The sequence below is a fragment of the Idiotropiscis lumnitzeri genome, chromosome 1 (assembly GCF_059441095.1).
Source record: "Idiotropiscis lumnitzeri isolate Australia: NSW breed Sydney's pygmy pipehorse chromosome 1, RoL_Ilum_1.0, whole genome shotgun sequence".
Classification (NCBI taxonomy): Eukaryota; Metazoa; Chordata; class Actinopteri; order Syngnathiformes; family Syngnathidae; genus Idiotropiscis; species Idiotropiscis lumnitzeri.
This window is the reverse complement of record NC_142391.1, coordinates 20,459,159-20,483,839: the sequence shown is the minus strand read 5'-3', so window position 1 is coordinate 20,483,839 and position 24,681 is coordinate 20,459,159. Positions and strand designations below refer to the sequence as shown.

Here is a 24,681-nt window from a genome sequence, read left to right as displayed (position 1 = left end):
ATTGTTAATCTTATTTGAAACAGATTATTTTAGACATTGAACAGATTTACGGATGATTGCATATTTTCTTGCTATGGCAACAGACACCATCTATCACTTGCAAACTGAATCTTTACACTCTCCTTCTTTCCTGATTGGCAACAAGATTATGGTCCGTCTATATGTGTTGTACATCTGGGCCGGAGAGATGGATGTTTTTACAGAAAGCGTAAAGGCGTTTGGAGTACATAAAGAAATCTTTATTGAATGAAGCAAAACAATGAAGAGAACTTGGCGGCTCCCCTCCAGGAAAATAAATACATGATCTTTTCTTGTCGTTCACGTCAAAGCTCAAGTCTCCTTTGGCACAGATGCTCGCCGCAAAAACGCTGAAGGCCAAACAGCCGCGCTGCTAACAATGTGGATACAAAGCAAAAGTTCCCGGCAGGGTTCTTTGTCATCTTTGATCAAACCAAACTTATTTGGTTTCTTTTTTTGTTTTTGGGCAACCACAAAAAAATCCCGACACTCGTTCTTAAACGCATGTAGAAACAAAACAAAAAGTGATGCAGAAGACACTTCCCACACATCTACCAAGACGATGACTGGAAAAATGTGAGGGGGTGGGGTTAAAATCAGTAAAAACTGCTATGATATCAGTGAGAACACTGATGGCCTGTAGGAGGCGCTGCTGGGAAAATCTTGTCATACAGTAATTAGAGAAAAGACAAAATATGAAAATGAACATGTTTGGAGTTTTGCTGTTTTGGTGTGTGCGTGTGCATGTGCATGTGTGTGCGTGCGTGAGAAAGGAGGGATGCAAGGGTCAAATGTTTGGGTTCATTACATATGCTGGGGGGTCAGAGGTTATCAGGTCTACTGCTGTTCCTGGAAGGCGTCCAGACCGAAGGCGTTGTCCAGGAAACGGTGAAGCTCCAGAAGGTGAGTGTTCTTGTTACCTGTGGCTGGCGCGGCGGCGGGGCCACGTCCTGCGTACCTGATAGACACAAAGGAGGGAGGGGTGGGGTTAGGGCAACCAAAGAAGATATAAAGGGGGTTGATATGTGCAAAGGTACAGAGAGAGAGAGAGAGAGAGAGCAGGGTAATGAGCGAGAAGGGAGTGGAAAAAAGACTGAGGGCGGTTAAGAGAGTGGTGTGCAAGAAATTAGACAGAAAGGGGGCGAGAGTGGGCGGGCAGCGTGTGCGTGGTGAACTGACCAGACGGGCTTGGCCCTCTGGATGGTGGTCCTGATGCGAGGTTTGACGTAGTCATAGTAGCCTTGGTTCTTGTGCTCCTCCTGACACCAAACCAGGTCAGCGTTGGCAAACCGCTCCGACTCCGCCTTGACTTGGTCGAACGGGAACGGAGACAACTGGATGCACAACACAAGCCACAGACAACGCGGTCAATGGCCAGCATTGCCAGTTGAATTTCAACAACACGTTTCTCCTTTTATGCTACTCGTTATATAGAAGCCCGATTGCCAAGTACGGCAAGATCTGCGAGGAGGCCTACGCTCGCTCCAAGGATGAGAAGATCCTGCACATCAAGCACTGGCTGGACTCGCCATGGCCCGGTACGCCTAAGTTGCTCTGAGTCCCACTCTGCCCCTTTGTCTTATGTATTACGCTCCGATTGCTCCAAAATGCTGCTGCTCGTCTCGGAAGATGGATGACATCACTCCAATCTTGGCCTCTCTTCACTGGCTCCAAGTGCACTTTAGAGTTCGCTTTAAGATACTTCTGTTCAGCTTTAAATGGCTCCGCCCCAGTGTACCTCTCCGAGCTCCTGCACCCCCATGCACCTGCGGGCTGGCTCAGGTCTACCTCAGAGGACCAAATGCTGCTGGAGGTGCCGAGGACGACGCGCAGCCTCAGGGGGGATTGCGCCTTTTCTGTTGTCGGTCCTTCCCATGAATTTTCAGCCCCACCCCCTCTCTGTCCACTTTTAAACCTCATTTGAAGACATTTTTATTCTTTAGCTTTTGACTCAACATGAGACTGTCGCTGTTATTCTGGTCTCTATTGTATGTGTGTTTATGTGTTTTAATTTGTGTTCTAATTTCCCGCTAATTTATATGACACCATATGGAAAGCGCTTTGTTACAGCTCCAGCTGTTGAGAAATGCGCTCGATAAAATTGAATTGTAATGTAGGGCTCTTCAGATATTGAACTACAGTTGACGAAGGCGCAAATCAAATCAACCCCCCCCCCCCGCCATTCACAATGTTTTCACCTCGTGGACAATAAAAGGTTCAGTTGAAACCCGGACAGGACAAAGGAGCTGCTTTCCAAAACCGGTACGAGCAACATGGACAATTGTTATCCTGTTAAAAAGACAGCGGTGGCGTACCTGCTCGATGCGTGCGATGGCCACTGTTGCATCCATCTCGCGGTTCTTTCTCTCCTTGGTGAGCTCGTAGTAAACTTTGCCTGTGCAGAAGATTAACCTCTTGACCTCCTCGGGACACTGAGCTGCCACGCCATCCTCGGGGATCAGCCTCTGGAACTCGCTTCCTGGACGCAGGACGGGCAGGAATTTTGAATTGTTACACAAGTGCACACGTATACGTTGAGTGCGTGTGCATGCGTATGGCAAACCTGGGAGCATCTCATCAAAACTGGACCTGGCTTCTGGGTGGCGCAGCAGCGACTTGGGAGTGAACACAATCAGCTAAAGACAGAAACAGAACATGTCATGTTTGCTTTCTTTTTATTTTTCCTCTCCATCCTCCATCAAGTGTGTGCGCGCATCTAGGTGCGCAAGAGTCTTACTGGCTTCCTGAAGGGCAGCAGGATTTGCCGCCGTATCACGTGGAAATAATTGCCAGGAGTGGAGCAGTTGACGACAATCCAGTTGCAGTCGTACAACTGACGCACCGCAAAGTCATCGGTCAGCATCTGGGGAGGAGACAACACCATCAGCCGGTGCGCGGGAAAAGGATGGCGCGTGCTGTGCATGCACAAGTGCATCTTGATCTCTTACGGGCATGACGTCTGGGTCGTCGTTGCACATCTGGAGGAACCTCTCCGGGCGAGCGGATGAATGTTCAGGACCCTGAAGACGTCACGAGAGAAACAGAGGACGTCACGAGGCGCACCCCCAAAACGAAGTACTTGAATTCCCGGAGAACTTGAATCACTCCCAAACATTAATGACAGGTTTTGACAGTAAGACGGCAAGTCTGAATTTAGAATTGCGTGCCTTCAGTGCAGTACCACAACATGGCAGGCAGCACTGAGATCCACCGGAAGCAATTTAGCAAAATTAAGACCAAGAATGTATAGGTCGCTGTTATAAGAGCGTTAAAGAGACTGTGCCCTCGATGCTGATTTCTGTTTGCCATCAATGGCGTTTTCCATGACACGTTAGCATAAAGCTTGGCAACGTTGCGGCGTATCCCCAGGGACCAACGGTAGCGCTCACCATGCCCTCCATGCCGTGCGGCAGCAGCAGCACGATGCCATTCTGCCGGACCCACTTGGCCTGGCCGGGACAAATGAACTGGTCGATGATGCACTGCGCCGTGTTGTGGAAGTCACCAAACTGCGCCTCCCACAGGATCAGAGCGTTGGGACTGGCCATGGCGAAGCCCAGCTCGAAGCCTGAACACCATGACGCACAAGTTACATGGGCAGGAGTCGCGGCGGCGGCGGGCAGGAAGTCGTGCAAATCAGGACCGACCGAGGACGCCGTACTCCGACAGGGAGCTGTTGCAGACGGTGTAAGGTGCCTGGTCTGGAGCTAGGTGGTTCATGGGGATGCAGATCCTCTTGTCCACGTTCTGGTCATGGAGGACGTGATGACGGTGGCTGGAAAAGGCCAAATACACTTGTGTGCAAAAATTCGTCAAAGAAAACACCAGTAAAAAGGCAACAAAAAGTTACAGCAGTGTCTTGACTTGGGTGTTGACTTCATTCCGTGAGCGCGCTTGTTTCCTGAATCGCACATCTCAAATCAGCTTTACCCATTGAAATGAAGGGAAATGGCGTTAATCCGTTGCAGCCCTCCAAAAAAGCACCCAACATTTTAGAACAACAAAAATAGCGTTCATGATCTCATTTTTCAATTCAACAGCGTACTGCGGCTGGTGTTTGCCTTAGCCACCAGGGGGCAGTACCATCAATTTGATAAAACACGAAAAGGCTTGCAACATAGCTCCAGTTATGTTCATTTTTCACAGCTCCTAAATGTCCGGGATTATTGTCGTATTGTCTGCACTTTTGTCGCACAACATTTCAATCAAAACGCTTCAGTGAATGGGGCAACCCACCTGAACGTTCCTCGCTCCACATCTTGGCCCGACAGACGCACGTGGATGCCTTCCTTCAGCAGAGAGCCGAAGGCCATGTACTCCCCCAGAGCCCAGTCCACCGTTCGCTTACGAACCATCTCGGCGCGACCCTTCAGGATGCGACTCAGACCTGAACGCCACACGTGACACACACATACACACACACAGACATGAGATGGGCAGATAGTTATGCTGATGTCAGACTACACGAATGCAGCCCGATTTTGAGCCGACAGACGAATCAAAGACAAACGTAGCGTCTCATAGGCAATTTGTTGTCATCTCGACGCATTGTTGCCCGTGTCGTGTGACATACTCAACGATTGGTCATCTGGGAAACATCACGACCACGATGACAAAAGTCAGGTGTTTTTGTTTTTTTTTTGTATTTCTAACATATGGATGCCTTTGTTTCCCTCTTGCCGCCTTTTTTTGGTCCCGTCGCTAATCATGTGGTTTCATTCGCATAGTGCGCCTACAGTTAGATTGCATAGCGTCTCACGTCATTCCCCTTGATGACATCATGTCCTTCAAATCACGGCGCAAGTCGCACACCGGCCAATGTTTAGGTGGTTGGTGACGGATCGGATCTATGGCGGGCAGGAGAGTTTTAACCCCTTTAAAAATATCATCTACGGCCAATTTTCGGACCAGACTGCTCTGCTGTCGACTGATCAGTGCTTCTACCATAGAAAGGCGTATCACTTGCTACCTAAAACAAGAGGGAACTGGTGGGCTCAGTAAATTGTTCGTTTCTGCATGCTAATTGTTAGCCGCGAATTTTCTATCGACTGGAATGGGACCCAGACGGGAATTGTTGGGAGCAAGCACTAATAATGTCTTGAGGTAGTTTTATTTACATTAATACCTACATTAAGCTATTTTGGTATTGCCTTTCTTTAAAAGGTTTTAAGTTATTGACATTTTATTGTTTATGCTATTGCTTTTTTTAATTAGTACTTGAGACATGGTACAGAACGGAGGTTGCATTAATTTACGGTGAAGTGCAAATAATACCTCAGGAATATTTTCAGGATGACTTGAACTTTTGATGTACATGCACAAAGACTTTAAATGGAAAGGATACAATTTAAATAGTGTTGTAATGACCTATTCCTAATGTGTCCTGTTTCACGCAGGCCAGGTTGCTATTCTTATTGTAATACGATGGGAGTTGATGGTGAGCTACCACAAACTTCAACCGGAAGAACATCAAACCACTACAATGTGGTTGGAGGCGCTGCAAACAAAATCAACTGACCCACTTGCGCTGAACATCCTTTACATTGACATTTATTTCCAGCCTCCACGACGGACAAGCGCCAACGGAAGCATGTAACGATTGGGCGGGGTCGCTGAGACTTGAAATGTGAAATCTCGACCGGTCCAAGACACAGAACAATATTATCTGGTAGTCTGACAGTGCGATCAATGGAGAAACATATATAGATGCGGAGAGTGTAGTGAGAGTGTGTGAAGTCAACAAAATGTGACAGTGTGGACGTGCGGTGTAGATGTGACCTCCATGGATGGTGAAGTCCTCCACGGGGACGGAGGAGGCCACTTCTCCGATGTGGTTGAGGTTCTCCTCGGTCAGTCCGGTTGAGGGGCAGCTCATGGACTTGGGCTGCCCATCCAGCGTGAAGAAACCTATAAAATACAATCCAACTTTATTTATCTAGCACAAAATCCCAACAGCTGGAGCTGTAACAAAGCGCTTTCCATATGGTGTCATATCAATTAGCGGGAAATTAGAACACAAATTAAAACACATTTACAATAGATACCAGAAGAACAGCGACAGTCTGATGTTGAGTTGAAAGCTAAAGAATAAAATGCGTCTTCAAAAGAGTTTTAAAAGTGGACAGAGAGGGGGCGGGGCTTGCTGAACATTTAATGTAAGCTCATTCCATAGGGAAGGACCGGCAACAGAAAAGGCTCGAGCTCCCCCTGAGGCAGCGGGCAGGTGCGTAGGGGTGGAGGAGCTCCGAGAGGTATGCTGGGGCGAGGCCATGAAAATATTTGAAGATGAACAGAAGTATCTTCAAGCGAACTCTAAAGTGCACTTGGAGCCAGTGAAGAGAGGCCAAGATTGGAGTGATGTGATCCATCTTCCGAGACGAGCAGCAGCATTTTGGAGCAATCGGAGCGTAATACATAAGACAAAGGGGCAGAGTGGGACTCAGAGCAACTTAGGCGTACCGGGCCATGGCGAGTCCAGCCAGTGCTTGATGTGCAGGATCTTCTCATCCTTGGAGCGAGCGTAGGCCTCCTCGCAGATCTTGTCGTACTTGGCAATCTCCTCCTGCATACAGATCAGAAATGGCTTGACAAGCTTAAGAGTAACAAGAACGGAATACGGACGACTGCCAAACTGCAAATTGCGCCTTAAATCACGAGCTTTGATCACTTGATCATAAGTTAGCAGGCCGCCAGAGCCTGAACACAGAAATGGTTCGTCCATTATGTTATTGCAGAGCTGAAGAAAGGAAGTAGCTGGAGGTATACCACAAAGCGCTATATAGAACATACTTCTCAAAATGAAGCCTGGCTTGGGAGACAAACAAGGAAGTCACCCTGATGCCTAAAACACGTGCAACTTGGCGGTTCTTTGTTTCCTTAGGCAAATTAAGTCAAAAACATGTTTTGTAATTTGAATTTATTTCCTCTCATTAGTGCTGTCAAGCCATTAAAAAAATGTAACTAATTAATAGCAAAAATTCAGGTAATTGATCATGATTAATCATGTTTTTCAATTACAATTTTTAACGAAGCTTGAGTAAAATCTTGGATTTAATGTGGAAAAAATATAAAAGTATAGTTCTACTCAAACTGTTCTAATAGCTTTCTTTGAATATGATTCTTTTTATGGAAAATACAGGAAAAACAGTTGAACAATAATACAAAGATGCACAACTAATATGGTATTTGAATTTGGCTTTGCAAAGTGTGCAAATTATTTTGTATTTCTCCAATGAGCCGTTAAGCAAATTTTTACAGTAAAACTATCTAAAAGTCCGTCTTTGCGACAGTTACTCTCCTCTAAGTGACTTCCCAGTGAGCAAAGGTCAGCTGCTACAGGAAGTAAATACAACCCAGTTCAATATTGTTAGAGCGTTATAGAACTTAAATTCATCTCCATAGTTAATGGTCTAACTTTGACAGCCCTAACTTTTTTATTATCGTTTTTTATTGGCATTTTTTCCTCAACCGTTTGTTATGCGCGAGTTTCTGTTTTTTGTATGTTGAAAAATGGTCAAATAAAAAGTGAAATAAGATACAAATTTATGTCGACGGGGGTTGCATCTCATGGTAGCTGTAAATGTCTTATTTTTCTTTCCTCAATTAAATCTGCCGCCAATTGGTCGTACCTCGTACTCCTGTCGGCTGACACTTCCGTCAGCGATGAGCTTCTCGGCGTACTTGAGCAGGACGGGCTTCTGCTTCTTGATCTGCTTGTACATGAGCGGCTGCGTGAACATGGGCTCGTCCATCTCGTTGTGGCCCATGCGCCGGTAGCACACCAGGTCCACCACCACGTCCTTGTGGAAGGTGGCCCGCCACTCGGCCGCCACCTTGCACACGTAGATAACCGCCTCCGGGTCGTCTGCGTTGACGTGGAAGATGGGAGCGTTGACCACGCGCGCCACGTCCGTCGGGTACGGCGACGAGCGAGCCATGCGTGGGTCCGTGGTGAAGCCAATCTAGCCGACAAGGAAAGGAATGTTGATTGCAATTCGTCCTCTTTCTGGTCCCTATTAGCTCTTTTAAAATCGGCCGATTTCTTTTTTTTTTCTTGTAACGTTCCAACATAAGAAAGATAATGACGTTCAAACATACCCATCCAAAACGGCCAATTGTTGCTAATATTTTTCTCCGGTGTAAAATTTCCAAAAAATAATAAAGAAATTCATTTTTGTTCTACTCTACCGCTAATTTATTTGACACCATATGGTAAGCGCTTAGTTACAGCTTCAGCTGTTGTGAAATGCGCTAGAGAGATGAAGTTGTAAAGTATTGTATTGGGGGGAAAAAATAAATAAAAATCAAATGATCTGCCTCGCTTTCATATCTTTGATCTAGTAAGTGTTAAGCGACCCAAATTTTTTTAAAAGTTAATTGGTCAATTAATCAGTTATTAGAATTTTATGCCGACAAATTCTGGAATCTGCCTCAGGTCCTTGTAAAGACATATACAGTCAAGCCCCGCATATTTGCGGTCTTACATATTCTCTCAATCATTTTTCATTTTCATTTTGAATTTTTCCACACGTTTGCTTTGTGAAGTCCAGTGTCCACGTACAAGTAAGAAGTTGTCAAGTGCGGGACTGTGCCTAACCTGGTTGTTGACCACCACGTGCACAGTGCCATGCGTGGTGTAGGACGGCAGATCGGACAGATGGAAGGTCTCGTACACGATTCCCTGACCAGCGAACGCGGCGTCTCCGTGGATGAGGATGGACATCACCTGGATGCAGAACACAAGACGTCAGGGTCCTAGTCCGGTTCCGTGTGCGCGTTGGCACAACTTACCCGGTTGCCGTCGTTGTCCCCGCAGTAAAACTGCTCGGCCTTAGTCTTTCCTTGCACCACCGGGTCGGCCGCCTCCAGGTGCGACGGGTTGGCCACCAGGGACAAGGTGATGTTGCGGTCGGTCACACGGTTAATCCTACGGTGGTACATGCCCAGGTGGTACTTGACGTCCCCGGAACCCTGAGGACGGAAAACCCGGCGGGGAGTCATGAGCGAAGCGGAACACCGGCGACAGACTCCAGAACAGAACCTCGTTACCTCGTCCGCCGCCTCCAGCTTGGAATCAAACTGACAGAAGATCTGTTCCAGTTCTTTACGGATCACGTTGGCCAAAACATTAAGGCGACCCCTGGCAAACACAAAAACAAAACGTAGGTGAGCATGTGTGTGTGGCATGTCCACAGTAGCAGTAGTGCTGCTACACTTAACCCAATTGTTGATATAATCGACGCGCAGCACCTTCAAATGGTCTCTTGAAGTGACCCACCGTCAAATTGAACTTGTTAGTAGGCTTATTGTTGGAATGAGACTTCTTCTGTTTTATTGCAAACGCATCATGGACATGGAACTCCTGCACTTCCACACCATGTATCCATCTCGTGGCATTCGATTTGCACAATCTAATGTTGTCATTGGCCTTCTTTGTTTTTGTTAACTGGAAATTTAAGCCACACTGAAGCACAACACAAGCTCGTGCGCGGATGCACGTCTTCTAAGCCGTTTGGCTTTCCTGCTTCTTGGGGGGTCAGCAAAAGAGCACTTAATATTGCCTTTATTAGTCCCACAATGGGGAAATTCGAGATTCGAACCCAGGCCTCTGGGGAGACTGGGTCCTGAACGCGGCGCCTTAGACCACTCGGCCATCCTGGTGGACAAGGATCCTGAAAATGGTTCTTATGCACTCTAAACTCTCTTTTTGTGCTCCAAATGTCTTGCTTGGAAATTTAACGGCATCCAACTGTATACATCTGTAAGGTCTGCCGACTAGTGATAGACCGATTATCGGCCAGGCTGATTAATGGGGGGGGGGCCAATATTTGGCATTTTTCCGTTTTTTGGCATCTGCCTTTTTAATTTTTTTTTTCACACCTCTCTGCTGTGCTAGTGGCCCTGCTTGCAGAAGCATATTGGCCCGCCCACAGCCCCATCAGTTTGGCACCTTGTACAGTCAGTGGCAGCCAGTACGCTGCCTGTTTGTTTTTTCACCTCGAGTCACACGCACTATGTTACAGGTATGTCATGCCCAACATGACGCACTGTGCTAGAGTTCTTGGGAGAGTTATCTGTACGACATGTTTATGATACAATACAAATTTACTTACATAAGTGCATGTGTGTGTGCGCGTGTGCCTGTGAGGAATCCACCTAACGATGCACAGGTGTCAAACTACGGGCGTCGCGTGCCATTATAATGCATGTTCTAGAAGTTTCTCTCCTCCAACACGGCTGACTGAAATAATCATGATCCCTTATCAGGCTCATGCAGAGCTTGGCGGTGTGCTGATCATATCATTCAGATTGTGCAGGATAATGGCCTTCGAGCACCGGAGTCCAATGATTGTTTTTCCCCGTTATGTCGCAATAGCGTGTGCTACCTGTGAGGCATGCCCATGATGACGTACTCCACCCCGCTTCCGGACGACATGTCGATGATGGTCTTGAGAGCCGGGATGAGGGACTCGCATCCCTCCAGGCCAAAGCGCTTCTCGGCAGACCACTTCTTCTGCAGGAACTCCTCAAACCTGCACGGCGCACGCACACCAGTCCGCATACGTTCTTCCGTGCACTCGTTTTGAAGTCTTCTGTTAAACGCTACCTGGTTGATCGGACCATGCGGGCCAGCAGAGTCCTCTTCTCTTCCAGGGTGAACTGCATCACGCCCGGTGTCTCAAACTTTTGCCGGATCCACTGACACTGCTCCAGGTCGTTGATAAACATGAACTCGACGCCGATGTGCTGACAGTACGCCATCTGGGGACATTTCGTGTTAAAGGGGCTTTCGTAAGCGCGCCTGCCCAACAATCGAGCTTCACATTAAACACCCAAGTCAATGGTCAAGTGATGACTGAAAATTTCAAATTTCAATTCCGCCAGCAGTGTGCGTCTTTTGTTTGTGGCCTATTTGTGAAAATGAGCCTGTGGGCAAACCGTTGACTTTGACCCCACTGTGACATCACAGTTGCGAGAATTTACATAAGCCTGCCTCCATTGTGAGTGCACATGAGTGTGTGTATTGAAGTGTGCGTGTGTGAGACATCAATTTGACACACAGTCCATCTTTTGTTAGCCGACTTCTAAAAAAACAAAAAAACAAAAACAAAAAATAACGTGACTGAGCAAGACACTGAATTGTTATTGCCTACTGTCGCATCACAATTGGGCTAATTTGCATCATCCCGCCCCCTCCGCCAAAGAGCCAGTATGTGCGAGAGAGTGTACCTCCAGTCGGCGTATGATCTCCTTCAAGGGCAGAGCGCTCTCGGTACCTCCGATGAAGGTGGTGGTGGGAAGCCTGAAGACCTTCTCCAGGTCTGACTCGTCCAGGCCGTAGAAACCTGTGTGTTCCAGCATGCACCGGGAGACAAAGTGGCAGATGAGGACCGTGCCAAAGAGGCCAACACAAACGTCGCTTGGCCCTGATGAGTGAAGGCGTGGGCCGGGAGGACGGTCCAATTTATCAACCCTCAAACGGCCCCGCTTCCTTCAATCATCAGCGCTGTGTGACTTTGACCGGTCGGTGAAGACATCATCATCCTCCTCCTCCTCCTCCTCACGTCCTGTCCGTGAGCAGGGAGGACGCGGCGTGCTCACGTGGGCGGCACTCGCACGCACTCAGCGCATGCCAACGCCACATCACTGTGTTCGTAGGAGGTCACCGTCTCCAAAGCAGCGGAAGAGGACAGAAGAGACCAGCGCAGACGTGACAATGACGTCACACAAGGGGCATGAAAGACAGGTGATACTGGGGTGACAGATGGCAGTTAGGTGGCAGTCGGGGAAATCGTTAGGGGGACTTGGGGTGACAAGTAAGTGGCGGGCGGAGGTTGAATGCTATTCGAGAAAGAGAGGTGACAGTTAACCTGGCAGTTGGGTGGAGTTGAGGGAGCTCAGCAAGCTGCCAGTGAGACATCATTCAATTGACAGGCAAGTGACGTTTCCTGAGCTCTCCAACAGAAGATAAGTGACAGCTAAGGTGAGAGTTAGGTGGAGTTTAGGTGACAGTTACCGGTCAGGTCGGTGAGGCAACCATTAGAGAAGTGACATTTACGGTGAAGAGTCAGGAAGCAGTAAGGTGCTAGTTAACCATTGATTGCCATTCAAAGGTCACGTGACAGTTAAGCGGGCTGTTGGGTGGAGTTTAGGTGACAGAGAGCTGTTAAATGCCAAAAAAGGACTTCAGAAGTAGGGCTGAATGATTTCGGGAAAAAAAAAAAAAAAAAAAGATTTTTCTGGCTGATATTGCGATTTTAATTTTTTTTGCGATTTTTATTGATGTTTTTTAGTTCAGGCTTCGGTGCAAAAATCACAATTTCTTCACAATGTACAGTGACAATGCCATTATCACATTCAAAACTAGAAAAGCTATTATTGTAATAATGCAAGGACACTTAAGAGGTTTTGTGAGGGGGGCAGTTTTTTTCTCAAGTTTTTAAAAATTACTTTCTGACAAGTATCATTTTGCATCTTCATGAAAATGCATTTTTTAAACCCCAAAATGTTTTACATTTCGTACTGTTGAAATGGCAGCAGTGGAGGAGTCACATGAACAGCCTCTAACAGCTGACAGCACCGCCCTTGCCAGTCGGCGTCACTCCAGCATTTCAATGAATAAGTTATTTTACAAATCAAAAGCCATTCCAAAAATTATGAATTACTTGATGTTGTTGAATGAACCCACAAGTTAGAGGTGTCAACGAAAAATTTATCACAAAAAGATATTTTACTCAAGATTTTGCGCAAAGTGGCTGAGTTTCATAAACCTTACCATAGGTCAAATCCTGATAACTAGATAACGGAAAACGGTAGATGATGGGGGTGGGGAAGAAAGAGAGTATTCTTTCATTTAGGCGATTTGATTTAAAAAGAGAATCATAGAAGACAATATGGTTGAAAATCACAGGCTGTGATGAGTCCAAATGGTTGGAATTGAATGACTTCAGTGGCAGGTGAAAGTTAAGGTGGAACTTTGGTGGCGTTTCCATCACAGTTCAGCATCAGCTGACCGTTAAGGTGAGTAGCGTTTTACTTTAGGCAGCAGTTAAGAGTTTTGATGTGCAGAGTGTCAGGTTGCATGCGACGGGTGACATCTACTTTGGGCAGCAGGCGGCAGTTAGGCAGGCAATTGGGTGCTCATTAGAGACATGTTGGTGATTAATTCTCGTCATCGGGGAAACATTTATTGAGGCAGGAGGTACTTGTTGCGCGGCAGTCAGGCGACAGGATGAAGGGAAGAGTGTGGAGTCACTTTTGGATCACCTTCCCTCGTAACCCTACTGACAAGTTTGTCTGTGTCCCAAACAACCTGAGGCCTGTCAACCAATGGGCAAGCTTGAATGGTTTTGAAAAACAAACAAAAAAAAAAAAACACCAGGGTTCCGCACGCATCATCATGAGCGGCAGGCAATGTGGAGCTCAGGCACGGACATGGCCTCCGTCCGGCTCACCTCACCGTGATTGTGATTGTGGATTCCCGCCGACTCCTGCTGGGATCGGACATGTTCTGAACGGGACAAACATCTTCTGTTCACACCTGACCCATTGCACAATGCCAGCGTCTCACCTTCAATCTCAGTTCAACATCTGGACAGTCACTTGACATAGCGGCTAGGAGCTAACCAGACTAACGACGCACACGGCAGAGCACACGACACAACAAGCGGGGGATCCACTCCAACACTGTTTGATCTGATTAATGACGTGGTTAGTGTGTGTGTGTGTGTGTGTGTGTATACGGGAAGAATGACTCTCAGGTGCTGTAGAGGAGAAAGGCAAACGGTGGTCTGTGGCGCACACACAAGCTAGGAACGCTACGCTAAGCTAAACCAGTGCCGCTTTTCGTACCTCCGACCGTGAGCAGTTTCAGACGATCCTTGACTGCGTCTGGACGGGAGAGGGGGGGTAGCGGCAGCACAGGGAGGAAACATCCGGAAACGTTAGTCATCTACAACCTGCTGCTATAGTGCAACCAACAGCCACTAGAGTAGCAGCTAGCGCAGGAGCTCACAAAGGGTGCCAGACACTGCCGCTGTCACCTCCCAGGCTGGACACCATGCCCAAGCCGGCGGGGGAGAGGGGATGGGCAGGGGGAGGGGCTAATTCCTGCTTGCCGGATGCAAGAGACCAAAGCAAGGCTAAAGCTAATTATTGATTAGTAGCGCTATGCCACACACTGCAAGAGGAAAACTGACGATAAGACTTCAAACAGCGGTTCTCAAGTTGGGGTCCCCGGACGCCCGGAAAACAGAATGTGCAAAATTGCTTGCAAATATGCGCTGTCGACAGCTGCCGGTGAATACACGCAACTTTTATGCGCAGAGATGTTTTTGCCATTCCGATTAAAGACCTCTGGTTAAGTGCTGAGATGCGACATGATCTATTCTGATTTGCCGTTTGCATGACGAGCGATGCCAACATCACATGACTTAACACGATGGAGGACGGTCACCTATTTAACTGAGCGGTTGCTTTTATTTTAAAGCAGTAGCTTGATTACAAACAAACTACAAGTCGTTCAAAAAAGTCGTTGCAGACCAGAGCTGGTAGGAAGCAGCCATTTTCAAGAGCGTAAACGACGATGTCACAGCACTTTTACGTCGAGAACGAGCATGCGCTAACCCGACGCATCCTGGCTATAACAAATTATGTCACGCACCCACCAAGGGGAAGGTGCATAACATTGTGTTTGGCCGTTCACTTTCATTCTGTAGTCACTGGAATACATGGAAATCTGTTTAAAGAGCAAGAGAGGTCATGAATATTTTAGGCTGTTTTTCAACAGATAGAATTCCAAAGTTACTTAAGGATACACATTGTAATTGATTATGAGGAGGTCCTGGAAACAATTCTGGACGCCAAAAAATTGAGAACCACTGATTTGGAAGCCACTTAACCAATCACCTGGTTTGTCATAAACAACAACCCTCAAAAATCAGATGTTCACAGCACCAAGACAAAGGACTCCAAAGGCACGAATTCGCCCAAAGGGCTGGCAGGCCCAGCTCACAGCTAGAACCCAAGAGGTGACGTTCCTGGGAGTTAGTAGCGAAAACCTTTTCATGGAAGCACCACCAAGACTTTTCCCTCCTCTAAAAAGAGCATGGTGGACCTTCAGACTTCGACGAGACAAGACACCTGCTGGCTCTTAACATTGCCGTCCTTCAAAGTGAGGAGGAAAAGAGCTCCTCCTGATGGTCAAGAAGGTTTTGGAAGCGAAGGAGCGGGGGGTGGGGTGGGGGGTCAATTTGGGACTTGGGGGTTTGAGGACGGGTTGGGGATGGGGCCGCCAAGCGAGGCAGAGCTGCAGGACTCTGCAGAGCCGTTGCGGTTCCTCACCCAGCTTGTCGGACGACGTGATAATGTCAGTGGGCACGCACGAGTCCAGATCAGCGTCCATGATGCCAAGCGGGTCCAACTGGGCCACCTGGTGACCGCGAATCTACAGGGGAACGAGGACAGAGCCCACCCAGGACAGGAGGAGGAGGAGGAACAGGAGGATGGAGGACAGTGAAGCCAAGTGAGGAAACAAGTGGATGAGCACGAGGAGCGGGAAAAGCAAACGGGAAGTTGTGGAGGAGAGAACACAGCAGAATAACAAGAAAACACAACCAAGAGGAGGAAGAGGTGGAAGAGGAGGAGGAGGGTGGGTGGGACGGAGAAGCAACATTAACACAACTAGCACCAAGCACTTTTTTTTTGCTCACCGACATCCTGGAAGCCACTACTGACGGGAGCGTCATCAAAATTCACACAGCTGATGCCCAGCGGGTCCAAGTGGGCATTATGATGACCCATCACCTACACACACACACACGCACAAACACACACACGTATAGAAGTGCAAGCGCATACACAACGGTTACACCGTAACCTCCAAAGTCCAACAAACACTGTTGGTTGTTTCCTTCCAACTTATTTTGGTCGCCATAACGTGTAAAAGCGAGTTGAAATGCTTTTTGCCCAATTGTAACATCAAACAAGCCCGCCCCCACGCCCATTTGCAGGACAGATGATTTGGAAGCCAGGCCGGCTGGCCTGATCTGAAATTTTTCAAATGACTGCTCAACCAACTACACGGAAGAACAATTAAAAGGTAAGCAGAGCTGCACTGTTAGCTTGGACTGAATTTTGTTGCCTTTTACTTGTGATGTATGTAACGACCAACTGGAAAGTAAGTAACCTAAAACACCTAGCAGTGTTACCTTCTAGTTAGCAGCGGGCAAGTAAAATGTCAACGTTGTTGTCAATGTGGGGGGTGCTAACAAATGTAATTCAGCAGTTGAGTGATGAAGTTCTGCCTCCACCATGGAAAATCCAATCTAAAGGGGAAGTTGAATTGTTGGTGACTCGTTTTACTGCTCTTCATTATTGTTATTTACTTAATTTATTTTTAAAGATTCGCCGCCAGAAGGATTGGAAAAGAGCCCCAGAAAAAGAGGGGCAACCTGTTTCCACCCACGATCGCCACGGCGCCGCCCACCCAAACGAGCCAATTTCAACGCTTTTCAAGCATGGATTTTGACTCAGGAGGCTTGACACGTGCGCGTGCGTGCGAGTGTGTGTGTGTGTGAGTACATCTCCTACTTGTGTGCGTGTGTCACGGGCAGCGTGCGAGCCCGGGAAAGCGCCATGTATGTAACGTCAACATTCACACGTGTCCTTCAAAGGCCGCCGTGATGCTGCCACAGCAAAGGAGGCCTCCCTTCTAAATTTGCTTCATTAAAATATCTATTATTATTATTTTCCATTCAATTAGCTCATTACATAATTGATGAATGATTCTGGTTTGATTATGATTGTTAGTTAATACACAAAAAAAAACACTAAATTAGCGTTAAGTTTTAAACAAAGGTTTTGTATTTTACTAAGTAATTATACAATACAACTTTATATTAGTTGGTATATTTAAATAATTACGTAATAATAATTAATTATTAACACTAACAAATGTTGACGTGTATTCATTGCTTTTGCTTCATTCGCGGCTTAATTTGAAATGCAACGATACTTTAAGTATTTTATTCAATAATCGGAATTGTAAATAATGTGGAAATCAATAAGTATGTTATTCTTAACTATGTGACATGTATTTACTGGATTCGTGATTACATTGTGCAATATTTTTCTTTGGTCATTTGAATGTTAAAGCTGCACAATATCTAGAAGAGGATCCTTGGCCATTATATTCCTATTTTTCTGTGCATTAACCAGACTGTGACAACGTCCCCGTTTTTTTTTTTTAAATTGACAGGTTACCTTTTGTCTCGAAAATTCTCACACACGGAGGCGACAGTGTTCATCTTTCACTTTTTAAATGTTTATATTCCGTGCATAAGTTGAAGGTTGATGAGCAATGTGAGCTCCATGTTACTGCTGTGTTATTACTGTGCTTATGACAAATGACCATCTTGCATCCTATTCATTAAAAAAAAGCTTAGTGGATTTAATAAGAAGCCTTTTATATAATAAATACAAATAATTCATTAAAATGTCATGTCCTTATTGGTCAAATAATTGGATAACTGTGATTGGCTGGCAACCAGTTCGGGGAGGGCTCGTAAACGGCTGGGATAGGCTCCAGCACGCCCGCAATCCTTGTGAGGAGAAGCGGATTGGATACTTGGAGAAACAAAATTAAGTGAATTATAACTACAATGTTAAAAATGAGAATCATTTCGTATTTTGTTACCTCCCAAATTAACTATTCAACATAATGCACTATTTTAATCAATGCAAATAAAAAAAAAATCAAATGTGACACGAGTATAAAAACATTGCCTTCGCTTGATTTATAGATTATTCACAACAATAATATACATGTGCTCCTGAAAGGTGGGAGGGGAAAAATTTAAATAAATAAGTATCAGCATTGAAACCCACATGAATAAAAACACATTGTTAGATGCCAGAAAAGTAAATGATTTCCAGTAAGACACTGAAGACAGAACATGCGAGCAATGCTTGGCTTGGCGGGTACCTGGTAGGCACGGATGAGGGACTGCACCGCCAGGTGGTCCTCCACCAGCTTCTCCACATTGGGCTGGGCTCCCAAAAAGGAGAGCTGAGGGGCGGCGGACAGGCCCAGAGGGGACTGGTAAGCTGCACCAGGCGGGGCGCCGGCGTTGGCGTTGCGGAAGAACACATCCCACGACTGGACGGGAACAAAAGGATGTTTAGAGACAAATAGCTGCTCAGGCGTTGATTCAATATCGATATAAACTGCCAAAAATACACATTGATATAAAAAAAAAACAAACAAATGAATCGATTTGCAAGCCCATGATAACGAGAGCTGTTCTCTCATGTCTGTGGTGGAAACAAACTGTATACGCACAAGTACTTAATACAATGTGAACCTCCCTTTCATAGCAGCACAGCGGTGATGAACAAGCACATTAAAAAGGAAGCTGGGAGCGGCTGATGCCCGATTTCATTTACGACAGAGAGCTAGTGTTGGAAAGCTAGCTGTAGTTAGAACGCACAGGCTAATGTTTGCATCTGAGGGAACACCGCCTCAATGAACTTTTGTGGTACGCTGTGGATTATGGCGGCTTTTCTCAGCAAACTCACTTTTATGAAAGAAAAAAAAAAAACCCACAGCAAACAGTTTATATACTCGTGATTTGCATAGAAACAAGCAAGAGCACATGTGCAAAGGCTGACTTCTCAACACTCAAAGAGTCAGAGTCTCTCTTACAAGCTGTTTGGAGGCCCAAGGTGTCAGGAAAGTCTATTGTCGTCCTTCAGCGGAAACATTAGCTGCTACATGAGACAAGTCCGCAAGTGTGTGCGTGTTAGCTACAAGAATTTAGAATTTGGCTGCAGAATCAGACAGGGTCAGAAAGGAGAGGATGGGTGTTAAAAAAAAAAGTTTTGCCCTAGTCCTTCAGGCAAACATTAGCAGCTCTATGCTATGCAAGTTACTATGCATCCATGTGCACTGATAGCAACCAGCATTTAGCAGCCTGGGGAGACGACAAGCTTTAGCATTACTGGGGAAAATAAATGAATAAATAAAAAAAAAGATCCAACAACTGTACCATCCTTCAGAGGTTAACATTTTCTTGTAGTAGTTGCGAGACTAGCTCCTAAGTGTATGCATTTGTTGATAGCAATTGGCATTGAGCAGCCCTTGCAACCCGCTTGAAGTTAGCATTGAGTTGGCAAAAGAATCAAGAATGAGTCAGAATGAGACAGAATTCCAAACCGCAGGCCTGAGTCATACTCTGACCAATATTTACAAAAGGGTGGAGCGCCATTTAGCAGGATGCTAACTTCCTGTTTCTACTCAGCTCATTCACTATCAGCCAAGTTAAAAAAAAAAAAGGATTTTTGACATCTTCAGCTGTCAAGGGCAGTAAATGAGTTTAGAATGAAATGTGAGTCATCTGAGACGGAGCGGAGCCAACATGTCACTGGGTGTCTTCTGCCTCACTTCTCATCAACATTCCCAAACACACCCCAAGATTGGTGGATCAGGAAGGAGGCGGGCGGCGCTGTCCACCGCTGCTCACCTTATGGACACTTTTGGGGTTCTCCAGCCAGGCGAAGTACATTTCCTCCACGTAGTTGGAACTAGTCCCGTTCAGGAAAGGCTCCGAGGCCACGGGGGCCGAGTAGAACCTGACGGGCCCTAATGTTCTTGAGCCTCCGGGAGCCGCAGATGTGATGGGCCGCTGCGGGCCCACAGTCTGAGCCGCCTGTGAGGCGGTGAGCGGACGCAAACGCGCCGCACAAGTCCTTAAGCGATGCATTAGTCGTGTAGTCCTTCTTAAGCTGGCGCGCACGTGGCGGCAACAGCGGCAACGGTGAGGATGACAAAGATGGCGCTCAATCCAAATGGGGGCGGGGGGGAGTCAAGGCGTCCTCGAGGTCACTTCAGTGCTGGTGGACAGCAACTTTCTACTGGGGCCTTCTTCCTCCAATCAGATCCTGGCATGAAAAGCACAATATGTTAAAAAAAAATGTTCATACTAAAATGTTTATTAGTTTATAGAAACACAAAGGACATCATTCCTAAAAAGGTTGGTTTGCTTTTTCCTTGCTTCCCCAGCAAAACTTTCCACACAAAATAGAAATCTAGAAATAGAAATAGATTTTTTTTTAATGGAAACAAATACTTTTCCCTTTTCTATCGGTAATGTGAAATCAAGTGTTTCCTCTTGTATACTTGTAAACATGATTCTTGATAATAAAAGAAAAATCATATAAACTCAAAATGAGGCATTTATTTGAATTACAGATGCCACGAAGAAAAAAAACATTAAGAAAGAAAAATTAAGTGTAAATAAATAAAAGAAAAAAGAAAATAGAAACAAAATCATCCTGAAAAAATAAACAAAAGAAATCTATGTTGGTCAAGTACCGGGGCGATAATTCAATATCAATATGCATTGCATCATTGCAAGTCGAATATGAATGGACTCGAAAAGATAAAGTAGTCCTAAAATGGTTGGTCAACGCTAATGCATGCACCACAAGAGAGTATTAGTTCACTACACATTGTATGAGCATTGAATGAAGGTGAATGTAAGTGTCAAAATAATTGTGCTTTGGTGTACATTAACATAAAAATAAAAAGATTCAAGAAAAAAAATGGACGAGTTTTTCACAGGACAGTGAAAATATCTTACAATGAAATGACCTAAATTCAAGCTTTTTTTCCTTTAAGTTCAATGGTTTAAAAAATAAATTAAAAAATGCAACATATTGATATTGATTAAAATGAAATACTTAGAGCAGCCATATCGCCCAGCCCCTAAGGCCAAGGCACACATTTGACTGGAGAACAATGAAATGCATAATAAGGAGAAGGATTCTCTGGGCCTATGATCGACAGTAATAAAATGACAATCCTGACGAAATAATAATATGACACTAAGTAAAACGTACAATTACCCATATACATTCAATTTACAATGCATTGAAGGCAACAGTAAGTGTATTTATTTAGGACACTTTCTCAACGCCTCCCCTGCGCCATTCACATCAAATGGTTGTGTCCACCTTCTCCAGCTTGCAGAGCTGGTAGCCAAAAACACAAAGCGAAGAAGCTTAGGCGGGGGAAAGAAGTCAAATGTCGACAATACGTCACCCAGTTCTTTCATAGGCAAGGTGGGTTAGTGGTTCATGTGATGGAAAGTTCTGGAGCAACATCTTATTGATTCTTTTTCTATAGTTGATAATGTTGAAATTACACTAAGTCATAAAGGGCAGTTGGCCATGGCGGTGTTTGCGGACATTTTATTTGTTTCTCCACAGATTATAATTGCATTGCATTTTAATGAAAGAGGTTGGTTAGTAGTTAAGTTTAAAATTTTCAGGTAAATAATCTTAAGGATTTTATGTAAACTTATTTAAAGAAATTTAATTAACATGAATTTCATTACACTTTCTTACTTATATTATAAGTAACTGTCATATTGTTTTCACAAATATGGGAATAGTCAAAAATATCAATAGAATGCATAGTTTCATGTAAAACGGTATCAAAATTTACCTGTGGGGAGCCCTGTAAGATATATTTTAATTGGGCCCAAAATCCCTGGCAGCGCCCATGCAAGTAGCATTTGTTTTTCTAACGTGAACGAGGAAGGAAAAAAAAATGGAGCTGAGCAAAAAAATAAAAACTAAATATAAACAAAGAGGACATCATGCCCTGCAGTATAAACGTAGTACAAAGTAAAACAATTCAGATGACAAAGTGATCATGAGTAAATCTAAAAAAAGTATTTTTGCCAAAAGACTAAATCAAAATGTGGTGCCAAACACTGCTTTAAATGCGACATATTGTCGTGGAACTTTTCTCGCACAGATCCCAAATTATAGTTTCGATTTGAAAAAAGTCACTCAGCAGATCACTTTGCAGCTTAACAAGTTTTTGACCTTGTTCGCTCTCCTGCCTCCTTCTTGCCGCATCTAGCCCCACCCACCGGCAACCCTTCCCTTCCTGATTGGTGGACTCCAACCTCAAAATAGACTCGGCTCATTTTCTACTGAGCGCGGCGCCTGCCAATCATCGCGTCCTCTCGGAGCCAGCCTTCTTCTGCTTCGCCTTCTTTGCGAAAACAAGAGTCATAAGAGTGACTCAAACGGCCCAAGCAAACCAATAAATAACACGTTCACACTATCGCTTAGAAGCACTTGGACGGCAGCGTGACTAGCATGATAGCTAACCGCTGTTATAAAATTAGCCGGCTAGTTGCTACTTGGCACTTTGTTTTTTTTTGTTGTTGTTGTTGTTTGGAGGCGACTGTGTGCGAGTCGCTATCGCAATACTCTCAATCCACAAAAGAACGTTACATTCGCACATTAGCACGCTCATTTGTGAGCATTGGAAGCGCTAAAAGTCACCTTCCAGCGGCTTGTCAAGGTTGTTCACCTCCGTCAAATGCGCGCTAGCGTGTGCGGCTAACAAGAAGTGAGCAAGCAGGGTTTTGTCTGACTCCAACTCCGGACAAACGACACCCGGAACCGAGCTCGCGTCTGTAAAGTATTGTCGGACCGCCACGGGCCGTCTTACTGACCTTCAGAAACGCTGAGGAGCGGCTCGCCTGTCTGCCGGCTGCCCGGACGCCCTTCGACTCTCCCGGCTCATGAATGACAGCTCCAGCGAGGTCCCGCCGAGCCTGAAAGTGAGGCCAAGGAGGAAGTGACGTATGTGACGACGTCATGACGCACGGACGCGCAGTCCATATTTGTTTGATCTAAATGTAAAATTTATCTAAAGATAGGTTCATACTATATCACAGTATAGATAATTTAAATGAATAAAATGGTATGTATGAGTTGATGATGATGACGTACAGTGCGGACTACGCAATCCCCAGTAGTGGGTAGGGGACCCGAGTTTTATTTATTATTCAAAACGAATGCTGCGTACTACAGTATGCAATATAAAATTAATAATCGAGCCTATCGTAAGGTAGTTTTCATTAAACTAACCGACAACGTTGCCGCCCTTCCGCTTGACGTAGTGACGTCACGACGCAGCGTGTTACCATAGCGACAGAAGCGAGTGTTGGAATTTCACATTCATAAAATTAATACATTTCCAAACTTAATACCGTTATCTGAATGAATTTTTCTTGAGGCAGATCCTTATTTCAAGTCTCTGGATTTAATAACAAAAAAAAATGTATATCAATAATCGCTATTCATTCAGAAATGTTGAAAGAGTAACTCACGGATATCCCTGCTTTGAAAGGGTAATTAACTTTTTTTTTTTTTACTTTATTCTTTGTTGTTTTATTGTTTAGCTTGCGCGTAAATTATGTTAATTGGATTGCCTGGTCATTGTATTATATATGTTGCCAATTAAAAAAAGAGACAGAAATAAGAAGTATTTAGTTCTTCAAGCCAGTCCCCCCCCAAAAAAAACGTTTTAAAAATGACCAATTTTTTAAAAAAGGGCCAATGTTTTGTAATAGTGTATGGAATACATTGTGGCGTAGTTGAGTAAGTAGTATATCGAACTGGAATAGATATTGTTGCCGTGTCTCTGTATGAACAAACATTATTCAGGTGTCCTGTGACGGTTGTTATGGAAACAAAGCCAAATCAGGTGACTCTGTATGTCATTTAAAACTAAGTAGAACCTGGCTCCATTTACAAATGACAAATAAAAGCATGCTTTCCGATTACATTTTTGGACAATATTTGTGTTAACAGTGGACCTAGAAAACATTTCAAAAGCTTGAACACACTATGTCAAATTTATTACCAGCTGTGGGGAAAAAAACAAATGATATTTTGTCTTTCTCTAACACTTGGTGGAGTCGGGAATTTTTTTTCCAAGTCCCCCCACACCACACCACCACCAAAAAAGAAAATCCACTTTGTAGATGAACCATTCTTCAGCGGAGTCCCGTCGCCAGAACTTGCTGTACTTTTGTTTCCCGGGAAGAGTAAACATCGATACCTGGAGGCCTCGTCAAATGTAAGAAAAGCTTAACGTAGCTAAATTTTGTGTGCGCATTCTTGCTCTTGTCCGATTCAGCTTGTATAAGAGAAGCGATCGGCACGGTATTTAGGATTTCGTGGAGGTGATCACAGGTGGTCACGTCAATAAATCCAAACGATTGAGTAGAACGTTTTTCTTCTTTGACAGGTTGAAGAGGACAAGATTTGCATTTTGGTGGCGACCGGTAGCAGTTTTAGACAACGCAATTAACTTACTTCGCGGGTCTAAAAAATATTCAAAAATTAAAAACTTTTTTGCCCGGGCACGATCGGGGCTCTCCATTCGCTCCGCTCCGCGGGGGCATTGTAGTTTCGCCGAGCGGCACGATGGGGCGCTGGAGCGGTTAGACGGCCGGCGTGCGCCGAAGAAGAGCGTGGGCGAAGAGGAGAGTGGACGAAGAAGAGCACGTTCCCCCGGGCACGATCGGGGGCGACGTTTCGCGCGGTTCGGACCGTACCAGAACTCCGGCCGGCGTGCGTGGCAGTTAAGCCGAAGAGGAACAACTTCCGCCCGGGCACGAGCGAGGCGACATTTCGCTCCGTTCGGGACCGTATGAGAGCTCCAGAGGAGGCCGGCCAGCGTGCGTGGCAGTTAAGCCGAAGAGGAGCACCTTCCGCCCAGGGCACGAGCGGAGCGCGAGGCTGTCAGTTATGAATGAATAAATAAATAAATGAAGAATGCCACCTTTCATTTCA

The 24,681-nt window shown here is 45.4% G+C and overlaps 1 protein-coding gene across 4 annotated transcripts; it reads right to left on the bottom strand.

The window, feature by feature from the left end:
- Positions 1-217: 217 nt before the first annotated feature.
- Positions 218-22,685, bottom strand: LOC148343607 (2-oxoglutarate dehydrogenase complex component E1). 4 transcript variants are annotated; one of them, XM_088285183.1, is made up of 23 exons: positions 22,551-22,685; positions 19,539-19,956; positions 18,002-18,175; positions 15,729-15,822; positions 13,870-13,908; positions 11,248-11,363; positions 10,625-10,779; positions 10,404-10,550; positions 9,067-9,157; positions 8,809-8,988; positions 8,615-8,743; positions 7,647-7,979; positions 6,478-6,580; positions 5,797-5,925; positions 4,255-4,405; positions 3,666-3,793; positions 3,408-3,586; positions 2,967-3,038; positions 2,756-2,881; positions 2,582-2,654; positions 2,334-2,497; positions 1,198-1,352; positions 218-976 (listed from the first exon to the last, which is right to left on the bottom strand). In XM_088285183.1, exons 2-23 carry the CDS (start codon positions 19,776-19,778, stop codon positions 856-858), a joined length of 3,099 nt encoding a protein of 1,032 aa, XP_088141309.1. In that variant the 5' UTR covers positions 19,779-19,956; positions 22,551-22,685; the 3' UTR covers positions 218-855. The 4 variants fall into 4 exon arrangements, with proteins under 4 accessions (XP_088141309.1, XP_088141227.1, XP_088141457.1 ...); XM_088285101.1 differs by lacking the exon at positions 15,729-15,822 and adding an exon at positions 15,361-15,463; XM_088285331.1 differs by lacking the exon at positions 13,870-13,908.
- Positions 22,686-24,681: the final 1,996 nt, after the last annotated feature.